Genomic DNA, 12,154 nt, shown 5'->3' on the forward strand with positions numbered 1-12,154 from the left:
ACCATACTACATTTAACTATACTATATTTATACTTATACTGTGCTCTTAAAGGTGCAGTGTGTACATTTTAGCGGAATCTAGTGGTGAGGTTGCGAATTGCAACCAATGGCTCAGTCCACTGCTCACTCTTCGCTTTTGAAACGCATAGAGAAACTATGGTAGTCGTCACCGGAAAAACATGTCTTCAGCGGAGACAACTTAGTAAAAAAGTTTGTCCGTTTAGGGCTTCTGTAAAAACATGGCGGCACAAAATGGTGACTTCCATGTAAGGGGACCCTCGGTGTATGTAGATAAAACGTCTCATTCTAAGGTAATAAAAACATAATGGTTCAATATGAAAGGTCTTTATAGACCCTGATAATATAGTTTTGTATATTATTTTGCATTTCTGTCAAGAGATTATTTAAAAAAATACACACTGCAGCTTTAAAGTATGTACTCTTTTTGCTATGGGTTATGAGTATACAGAAACAGTATGCAAGTACTGGGACATAATAACATACAAAATAAGTGAGCATTCATAAAGACATTGTGATCATCATCAATCACGCACATCAAAATAAACCTCACACCCTTTTCTCATTCATTATGTCTTACATATTTTCTACTATATAGTTTACTGTATTATTTAAGTAAAAAATTCGTTTTTTCATATATTTATTTAGTGTTGCATCACTAAACTCTCACAACAAATGCTCTGCACTATTTGTATTTATTATTATTTTTTTGCACCTCATAGATTGTTGCACTGTCTGCACTAGGATGCACACATATACTTTGTGTTATGAAGTTCACTGTCTGGCAGGGCCGCCTTAACCTAATGTGAGGCCCCGGGGCTAAGTGGTTTTGTAGGCCCCCCTTCCCCTGGATTTATAGTCTCCTTTTTTAAGTGTAATATCTAGGTAATCTACATCACAAAATGCATTAGTTTCTTTCGAGACATACAACAGTGAGTTTTCCCTCTCTGAGCCAGAAAACACCATAATATTGTTATTAACATATCACTGAGTACACTTGAGCATAAACACAAGACACTTTATTTAACAACCACACACAGCAACTTGTGGTGATAATAAAACCAAAATGTGTGAAAGTTTATATGTTTATAAGCTTTATGTTTATATAGTTTTTGGAATATAATTTGCAGAAAATTGTCACTCACTAACTAAATGCTCACCACAGTTTTAAAAATATAATAAGTTAAAGTTATTTTTAAAATGAAAATGCATTAATGATAACAAAAGATAAGTCTTCATAGACAGAATCTTGTTAAATGCATTAATGATAACAAAAGATAAGTCTTTATAGACAGAATCTTGTTTTTTAATCAGTTATTTATTTTGTAGGCTACTGAAGATATTGTATGCATTGTATTTAGTATTTATGCATACATAAGCATGTAAAACGACCAAGTATGAATATGCACAAGACAGACAGGGAACATACCTGTATATAAGATCTTTAGATAATGAGATTATAATGGTGCTATCAGGGGATGATCATTTGAGATGGTTTTGTCGCTCTTTACTTTCTTAGACTTGCACCTTTACCGTTGCGTCTCTTTCTCGTCTTTCTACCAACAGATGTTAGTACTGTGAGCTGACGTCGCGTCAAACTACATCGCTCCAGCTGCGCACGCGTCACTGATATAAACGCGAGTAAACTTAAACTACCAGCATTATGTGCGGGAACTCCTTTCTTAATTTAGCGGCACAGTTTCTTGTGGGAGAGACTTCTGCATGCCAGAGACTCAGTTGAACGAACGAGCACAGAGAGCGAACGAGCGAGCGCGCGCACGAAAGAGAGAGAGACTGCAGAAATTACTCTTTCATTTGTTGGTGGATTATTTCCCGTTTCTCTGTCACACTCAGTCTAACGTGCAGGAATGTCAAGTTGACAACGCGCACTTAATTACATTACGCGGAATAAAAAATATTTTACGTCTGACATTTTATTTCACGTTAAGTTACAACGGACCAATCAACAGCCATGTAACGTGCAATTAGAGTGATTGACAGAAAACCCGACAAGTTACAAAACAATATGACACTTTCAGCTCGTCATGAACGCAAACTTGGGAGGCCCTTAAACTTGGGTGGCCCCTGGGCTTCAGCCCTGGTAAGCCCGTGCATTAAGGCGGCCTTGTCTGTATGTAACACCATGGTCATGGAGAAATGTTGCTTATTTCACTATGTACTGCACTGCTATATACAGTATTGTTCAAGTGATGATAAAGCTCCTTAAATTGTGAGATCTGCACTTTGAATTTTCACAGTCGACCACCCGGGTACTTCAGAATTAATTTGTCCCTAATCATATTGTCAAAATGAGTATTCGTAATGTTGAATATTATTTAGGACAGATAGAAACGAGATAAATCTGCAAAACAATTAAAAACATCGACCATTGTAGGATTCAGTGACAATGTAGGACCCCGCTGATGTTTTTCCTCTCTGTTCTCGTTCATGAGGCTCAGCGAGGGACAGATGTGGTTATTTTAAGTCCTGCAGTAGGAGTCTGTGGGTTCAGCTTCACTCAGGACACTGATAAGAGTCTTGTGTTGTGTGGGCGCATGTATGAGTGTTGTACATGAGAACGAGGTTAGGGCCGTGTGTATCTGAGGGGGTGAAATCAGATCGGCAGAACGATGCCGAGCGGTAGCTATGCAGCTGTATCCATGGAACCGTAACCATGGCAACGGTGCTCGGAAAGCAAGGGTCTTTAATTGGCGAATGTAAATATAGGGTGAGAACGGCCAGCAGTGACACGCAAACAACACGCTTGCACACATGCCCGAAACAGTGAAAATAATAAGGCGTGAAGATTTAGAAACATTTCTTCTATGACATCACTCTTGTATATCTGTCCCTCTAGGAAATATTAAACAAGGTTACCATCCAATATCTATAGGTGCCACAGTTATTAGACATCGATATTACAGTCGCTTATGCTTGAGGTTATGAATTTAAATGAACTACTTCTGGAGCTGAAAAATATTCTGAATCATGTGGTTTGATGAAGAGAGCTTTGCTATTGCTTTTCTAAGCAATCAGATTTATTTGGTAGACAATAAAAGGGGCAAAAAACCCAACTTATACCAAATAGACTTGCAATAAAAACTATAACTACAGTAGAAAAAGATAGAGACACTCTTGCATTTTGCAACTTAAAGGAAGGGATTAATGCCATTTCATGACTTATTAACACAGTTAAACAGTTGTAATCCTCATGCTAAACAAATACAAAGTGTCAAAAAAGCAGTTGACAGAGTATTTCTGGGCTAAACTCACGCCTCTTCTTTCCTACAAGTTTCAGAAAGTTTTTTTTTTTGAACATGGGTACCCATTACGTATCAGTGACCCCATATTCCTTTCATGGGCACTTCCCCTGGAAAAGCACGCCCACATGTCAATCAGAGTGAGGAGGCTCATTAGCATTATTCCTTTGAGTAAAAGTCACAGACATCACTGCACGTAACGGCTTTGGTTTATATCACGACTCAACAATGGCACAAAAGTAGAGGTGTGTTTTTGGATACAAAGATGCCTTGATCAGCTTTCCAAATAAGCCAAGACAGTTTTTCCGTGGTAGCAGCAGAGCTTTGCATGTGTTTTTGTTTAAAGCTGGATTTTGTTGAAATGGGGCGGTCCCAACCGCAGGCGGTAAATAAAAGTGCATCAAATATCTGCGTTTTTGTTGGCAATCGGCGTGTAAGTGCACATAATGTAAACCGGCCATTCCCAAACTATGGTGCGCGGACCACTAGTGGTCCGTGAGGGTACTGCAGGTGGTCCGTGTAAAGGCAAAATAAAATATAAAATAATATATTTTTTAAGCAAAAAATATATATTTTTTAAAATCTGTTGTACTGATGTGATGACCAGTTATAGTTTGTGTTAGTAAGCCTATTTAGATAAATAGATAAATTCAGGACTTGGTGTAGACATATTTTATTACGAGTATTACGAGGTGGTCCGCAAAAATTCTTGATTACAAATAATGGTCCACACACAAAAACCCCTGATGTAAACGACTCGAACATTTAGTGAATGATAAGTTATCCAGAGAAAGGAATAATGTTTGTTGCTTGTTCGTGACTCACTCCCTTGCTCGCTGCATGCCTCCGGGATTTTGTGTTTTTCTGGAAACAATCGCTAGAGCTTATCTGTCTTTCATAAATCTGATAAAACTAAAGACTCTTTTGAGATACCAGGTATGTAACCCTACACTATAGGTACACAAGATTACCATGAGATAAGCAGAAACAGTGTGTGTTATGGGAGCTTTAAATAAAATGTACGTTTGTGTATGAAAACCTAAACAGGTTATCAGCACAGGTAAGAATAACACACTTACATGGTCCACTGCAGTTTGTCAGTCTTGATGGAGTTGTACAGGGCCTGTGAGGAAAAACGACATACAGTTAGATTATGTGTGATGATGTTTAAGGTGGTGTCAGTGGCCTCATAACCAAAAATAAACTCTTATTTAATAACAAATGTGCCGACAAATCTCACACAGTAGAACTGATAGATACCTGACAATGTGATTTAAAAAAAGTCAGATGGGTAAAAAGATTTAAAAAATCAAATCAGCAAAGAGTACATTTTTTTATTTGTAATCGCAACACACAAGGGGAAAAAACTGTAAAAATTTATACTTTTATTCTTTGATTTACTTTTGAATACTCGTTTTTATTTTTAAGAACCATTTCTATGCAAGCACGTGTGGTTCAATATCACACCTGTTATTTATCATATGTGACTATGGACCACAAAACCAGTCATAAGTAGGACGGGTATTTGTAGCAATAGCCAACAATACATTGTATGTGTCAAAATTATCGATTTTATATGCCAAAAATCTGTAGGATATTAAGTAAAGATAATTTTTCAGAAGATATTTTGTAATATCCATTCGGTTGAGCACTGATGGGCTGAAATCCAGATTAATTTTTTGCACCCTCAGATTCCAGATTTTCAAATAGTTGTATCTCAGTGAAATATCATCTAATCCTAACAAACCATAAATCAATGGAAAGCTTTCAGATGACGCATAAATCTCAATTTTATGGACCCTTATGACTGGTTTTATGGTCCAGAGTCACATATATCATCGACTAAATGTCCGAAAACCTATATACCGTTTAAGAATAACTTTCAATATCTATTCTTTTCAATTTATATTCGACATATTTAATAATTTCCCAATTTGCTGTGCTGTCACTTTTCAAGTCCAGTTAAGCTGCTTTGAGACAATGCATCAATGCAAAAGTGCTATATAAATAAATTTGAACTGAATTTGAAAGTTAGGGAAGAGTTTGTGCCAACCCCAAATACATAAAGGAAAGTTGTGACTGTCAAACTTCTTCATGGGTCTATAAATAAACTGAACTGTAGATTTACTGTATATCAGATGGATTGGTAGATACCCAAGACCGCTCACCCTCTTTCTCTTGCGGGCTTGTGGGTGGTTCTGCCCATCTTGAGATTTTCCCAGAAGGTCAGGGAACGCCAAAGGTTTAAGAGATCGGGATCGAGGCGTTCGCGGGTATCGGAACGGATCCATCATTCGGAAATCTCTGCCGTATCGGACCGAGCAAAGAGAACGAGAGCGTAAACGCCCGGCCGAGTGGAGACTGTTTACCCCGATCATTTCTGACGATGGGAACAAACTGAGCTATGAGAAACGATGAAGTCCTGCTTGGAGAAGTTCTCGAGTGGTATCTATCCAAATGTGTTGGATGTGTTCCACTGAAAGGAATGTTTTTATCCCAAAGATATCTTGAAACAAATATCCACCTTGCTTGGTGACCCAATGCAAGAGTTCACTCAAGAGTTATGGTCCATATTTCATAATTGTACAAAATATGCCATAAAAACAAAAGGAAGGCTTCACCGTATGTGAAATATCTGGGAACATGGAAATAAAGCCGGACAACCAGATAAGTCTGAATATTTCAAGTAAAATGCAGACTATGGTGAGGTTAAACTGTCCAATATGTCTCTCAAATGCTCTGAACGTACGCAGCAGTCATTCACAACAGCTACCAACAATCGAGCCAACTTCTACAAGCTAAACGCTGCCTATGAAACCAGCAAGTGTCCAGTCATACACACACACACACACATGGAGATGTCACAGATGGTAGATAACACTTTCAGAGATGTGAAAGAACAGCCAGGAACCGACAGATGGAATGAGGCGAACGGAAACCAGAAGAAAACAGACACACACCCTCGCAAAAGACACACCCACATAAACAGTAATCCAGCAGTGATGATCCACACGTCTTTCTCACGGCACACAGGAACCCTCACACCTGTACCAGGTCCAAACCACGACCCAAATTCAAACAAAACCAACATGCGACACAAAGAGGTGGACAGCAAAGAAGCCTCTCAATCAAATCTGTAAGCCTGTTGCTTATGAGATGAAAATGGACTCGTTGATCTTCTTAGTGGGTTTGCGAACCAGAATCCGAACGGTTTTTGTCCTTTTCACCTCCTTTTTTGCATCCAGTATCTATCCATCTGAAATACATTCACCCCCATAGATTTGTTGGCACGATCTGTCCTCTCACTGGTAAAAGAGTTTGCGTATGAAGGAATATCCATGCACCGGTCCAACGTTCCCGTCTGTTTTATCTCTCAGTCACTGCAGACAAAAATGTGTCTGAATCACGGAGAGACCTGACGGAGGCTGCAAGCTCTCTCGCCCGCTCTCTCTCTCTCTCAGGTTCAGGCAGCCAATCGCAGCGCTCCAGCGACACACATACACACGGCTTGCTTTACTTTGAATGCTGATTAACATTCAGCACTTGTCCACAGAGGTGAAACACACAGAGAAAGAGACAGAACAGAGAAAGAGGGAATTATGGGAGGAGGACATTCATAAGCACATCATAAAACTAGAAGTGTGACCGCGGTGAACGGTCTATAAAAATAACAAAGCGTTAACCTTCCACTGGAAATAAGATGAGGTGAATCCAATGACAGCCGCATTTTACCAAACGCACTTTAAAATAATGGTACCTAAAATTATCGTCGTCTGGCTGTAACCTTCAAAAGGTGGACAAAAGGTTTTCTGTAGTGGACAAAAGGTTTTGCAGACTCTAAACACCAAAATGGCATTGCAGTGAATCAAGAGAAAAATAAATAATATTTAATAATCAAAAAATGTTTATAAAAGCAAGTGAAACCTATTTTTTAACAAATTTTTTTTTTTATGGGATTAGGGAAATAAACATTTTGTTTTATATTACAATAGAGAAATGATGCTGTAATGACTGGATTTAATTGAGCACAAGTTGAAAGGCAGTCCAAAATACTTAACATGACATACAAACACTTACAATAAATAATATATGATGTTTTGCACATTACAGTAACTACATTCTGAATATTTCAAGGACATAAAAATAAACGTAAGAAATACAGAAGGAGAACACGATCAAAGACTCCACAGATGAATTTTGCTGAAGATGACTTACTAAAAAATGATTTACAGGGAAATTATTGAGTCACATTTACCAAACACCTGACACTAAGCACCATTTAATAGGTTTTACAACTTTGAGATAAGCAGGCTGAACAAAGCATTTGATTTTATTTGCATCATTGATATTCGCATGAATATTGACTCTCAAAACACATGCTGAGGTTTCTATAGAAGTGATTTTACTACATGATGTAATTGCTGACTGACATGGATTGGATCGGTCCTGTTAGTCGATATCCGATCCAGCCAAAAAGCCTGGATGTGCCCTGATAACGATCCAGAATATCGGATCGGTGCATCTCTAAACATAACAGTTGTTCAAGTCGTTATGTACGTCCCAACATTATATTACACATTAATTACAATGTTGTTACAATGCTAAAAACAAAGTTGTGACTGTTGTGTTAGCGCTATATGCTAGTTTAGGCTATAAGCTAGCGTTTAGTCTGAAGTTCTACTATTGATGTTACAGTTACGTTTTGCAAGTCCATACTGAAAAAAAACACAAACTTACCACTCAGAAATGTCCATTAACAATCTCCAATATATGATTATTCCTCAAAATCTGTATCTTCATCTGATACAGACTCAAACATAAGGTCTGTTTACACACACACACAGAGCTACTAAAGGAGCTGCTCTGAGAAACAGCCAATCAGAGCAGAGCTCAACATTATTATTCATGACCCTTTCAAATAAGGTAATAATAGACCATATTATTTAAAAGGGAAATCTTAGAGTTGTAAATGGACACGTAAAATCGTCTCTGGATACTTTTTGTACTTTATTTAGTCACAAACCTTCTATGTAGATATCAGAGAACAATTTAACAAATTATTTTAATGCAATCTTTGGCACCTTTAAGAAAAAATATTTATATATTAATTACTTATATGTTTGTACAATATAAATTATAAATACATATAAAATGTATATACACATATACATATATACACATTAATATTTGTTAAATATATACATGCACACACACACACCTCTATGCAGCCCTATTTTAAACACATAATAAACATCATCTTTCCATCTGGTTTCAGCCCATCGGTGCTCAACAAGACAGAAGCTAATTGTTTTCTCTCACTATATGCTATTATTACTGCACATGGTCTGTCATTGAAGTGGGTCAGCAGTCGACCCATGCATGAACACATTTACAGTATCTCAGTCCCACCCCTCCGTCTCCATGACAACGACGCACTTCTAGTACTCTTCACATGTGTGTGCAAAGCCGCACAAATGACCAATGTGTGAGCGACACAGTCACAAATCAATCATTGTCTTTTAGCAATACACAAACTAAACACTTCCTTCAAGACACAGACACACAATCTCTCATTATGACTGAATACACACACACAAAAAAATACAAACATACAGTACACACACACTACTTGCTTTAACCAAGTGTACGGATCTGTAATCGCCTTTTAAAATCATACAGGGTATGATATTATATCCATATCATAATTCTGTATGGCATTTTTGTATGCCAAATAGGTCGATCGGTTGAAGGACAATATTTTATTGTTGTGTCAAGACATGTAATCTTTTTAAAAAAAAAGCACTGTGGAAAAATTCCATTGGAATCACAATATTCAAGCATAAATAAATAAATAAAAAAATAAAACATATATTTGTGATTAAATAATTTATGAATTATATGGCTATATAAGAAAATTGTTAAATGAATAAATAAAATACACAAACACACAAAAATTTAGTAACATGCAAACAAACAGAACTACAAGATCGAAAATGTAAGATTGTCAGCATCATCAATCATTATATAAAGACAAGTTGATGATATGCAACAATGATATGACAAAACACTGCAATGTTCAATCATGAGTACATTTACTACTTATAATAATCATACTTAACTTATGTTACACAACAGTATAAAGCTGTTTAAACCTTTTACAGTGTTTTGGGCAAACAATGCCATTAATGTGTCATATAACATTGAAATAATGTGTGCACATGTTAATAATTAAGTTTTATAAATGTAGCTCAGCCAACCAAATCATAAAGTCATAACTCATTTTACTAGTCACACTGTTCATTTGTATGAAATAATTATCAGCTCACAATAACAGCTTTGGTTTATATGACAATGTGCTGATGTAAGTGGAGAGACAAAGAGAGAGAAATAGTCGCTGTGTTTAGCTTTTACCTTTTTAAAGAGTTTCATGAACATGAAGGACTCAAAATGATGATGAATATGAACATTGTCCCTCCTGATCTTTTGACATGAATGATTGTAATGATATAATGGATTTCTGAGGCATATAAACTTAAATTAAAAGCTGAATTTAGACAACAAACCTGATGCAGATTTGAATAAATCTGAACTTAAAACAGAAAAAATAAGTAATAAAACTGAGGGTGTGAAGAATTAGGTGAAATTGTGGGGAAATAGAACATACAGAACATACATAATATTACCCAATAACTCTGGTAGTTATCAAAAAATTGTATATAGTTTCACCATTTACTGTAAAGCTGCCTTTCAACAATATAAAACTGTAAAAAGCATGACAGAAATCATTTCAAATGTCTGTTTTTGCTGAATACAAAGTAAGACATTTTTAAGAATGTTTGTAACCAAGCAGATCTGGGGCACCATTGACTTCTATTGTAGAAATAAATAATACTATGGAAGTGAATGGTGCCACAAATCTGTTTGATTATTAACATTTTCAAACTATCTTAACTTGTGTTTAGCAGAACCTGTATAAAAGAAACGTATACAGGTTTGGATCAACTTGAGGATGAGTAAATGGTGACAGAACGATCCCTATTACTAAATGCATTAGCTAACATGAACTAACAATGAGTAATAGTTTTTTTTTATTCATTTATTAATCTTTGTTAATGCCATTCATGTTAGTTCATTAACTTATGTGAACAGTTATAACTTTAAAAAGGCAGGGTCCATGACTCGGATAAGGGAGTCGGGCCGACTACCAAAACACACTTGTAGCCAATCATTAGTAAGGGGCGTGTCTACTAACTGACATCGTTGCCTGGGTTGCATATGTGTGAGGCGGGTCTATCAAAAGAAGGTCCAGATTCTATTGGGGTAGGGGCGTGTTTGTTTAGGTGATCTCAAATATAATAATTGGCTTTAAGAGATCATCCACCCCGCCTTTAATTAAAAAAAAATCTATTAGCACATGGTGAAATGAACTTGAACTAAGATGAATAAATGCTGTATTGATCATTGTATACTACATGTTAGCTAATGCATTAAATAATGTTAACAAATGCAACCTTACAGTAAAGTGTTACCTTAAAATCACCCTGTACAAAAGTGTATATTATGGCCACTTTAAATGAACTGATGCTATAAGATGGTCTTTATTACTGTGATCGACCAACAGGCTTAAAAACTCATTCATGAAAACGGCCGCTCTCGGCCCCTAAAACAAACTGAAACTCATTTAGTTCATTAGCTGAACGACTCATTCGATTAACTTAACAATCTGCCTGCAGGGTTAATGAATGGAAACATAAGATTTCCTCCTGATGACATTATAACGCTAATCTAATAACATAAACCAATGCATGACCTACTAAAAAAATCACCATTTCCCATCAGGAAACACTTCTGTCCTGAATCATATTAAACACAACACTGAACAGTGTTGTGTAGCTGCTGGATGTTTATGTAGATGTACACACATTATTCAGCATATGGTACAGGTGTAAAAAACACATATTTCTATTTACTCCCCATTGACAAGTTGAGGAAAAATCTCTTTGTAAAAATGTGCATCTAAAAAATAATTTACCTTGAGTTGATCTTTAGGAAAGTCATGACCGCTGTTTAGTCCTTCCAGGTTCCCAATAAACTGTGCAGAGGACATCCGCTTACCAATGTTCTGCCAACAGAAAATACCAACACACACCCTTCAGTAAACCAAAAAATAATGTTATTAAAAGATGCAATGAACCAAAATTAGTAATGGATCAAGAAAAAAATTCAATGTTTCCTTGCCTTATCATAATTCACAATTATATGCTTAAAATAATGATTGATAAGTTGAGCTTTTTGTTCAACACATAAAGATAAGTACAAAAAGCAACATGCAATTGCATGTTTGAAACATAGATGCTATATAAAGGAAAAGTTATGGATATGATTTTGGGGTAAAAATAGAGCCAGAAATCCAGCATGAGATTTACCTCAACAAACATTTTGTGTGCCCAAAATGGAGTCTATTTAAAGTAAAATCTCAATCTTTCAGAGGTTGTCCATTCGGAGTATCTCCAGTACACCACTGAAACTTATCATGGGATGTTTTAAGCTCTGAGTGCGTGCGAGAGACCGCTGATGGAAATGTATGAATATTTAGAGGCGCAGACAGAATACATAATAATCTGATAATGTGAACCTCTAAGCAGTTTTGACAGCAGAAGGAAAAATCTCTAGCAGCTCTCAGGACCGTAAACCTGTTTCCATGGCGACGGCGAGCCCGTGTTAGATGACAGTCCTAAAGCCTTCCAAAAAAGCACTGGAGCGCCGTGAAAAGATCATTAGAGGACAATATTGGTGTTTACATCTCCCATCATCTCTCACTGTCTGATCCATGTTAATCTATAGACCGTGACCGTCACTCTTTTTTGGTGCAATTA

General features: G+C 36.6%; 1 protein-coding gene across 4 annotated transcripts in view; it reads right to left on the reverse strand.

Moving 5' to 3' along the window:
• The window catches only part of LOC129420716 (uncharacterized), a 67,554-nt gene that overhangs the window by 17,123 nt on the left and 38,277 nt on the right, over window positions 1–12,154 (reverse strand). For all 4 annotated transcript variants that reach the window (XM_055175748.2, XM_073867202.1, XM_073867204.1 and 1 more), the window contains 2 exons: window positions 11,311–11,400; window positions 4,358–4,401 (listed from right to left, as the gene is read on the reverse strand). In XM_055175748.2, coding sequence (XP_055031723.2) covers window positions 4,358–4,401; window positions 11,311–11,400 — 134 coding nt within the window. The remainder of the gene's footprint in view (window positions 1–4,357; window positions 4,402–11,310; window positions 11,401–12,154) is intronic.

Source organism: Misgurnus anguillicaudatus, chromosome 4 (genome assembly GCF_027580225.2).
Source record: "Misgurnus anguillicaudatus chromosome 4, ASM2758022v2, whole genome shotgun sequence".
Taxonomy (NCBI): domain Eukaryota; kingdom Metazoa; phylum Chordata; class Actinopteri; order Cypriniformes; family Cobitidae; genus Misgurnus; species Misgurnus anguillicaudatus.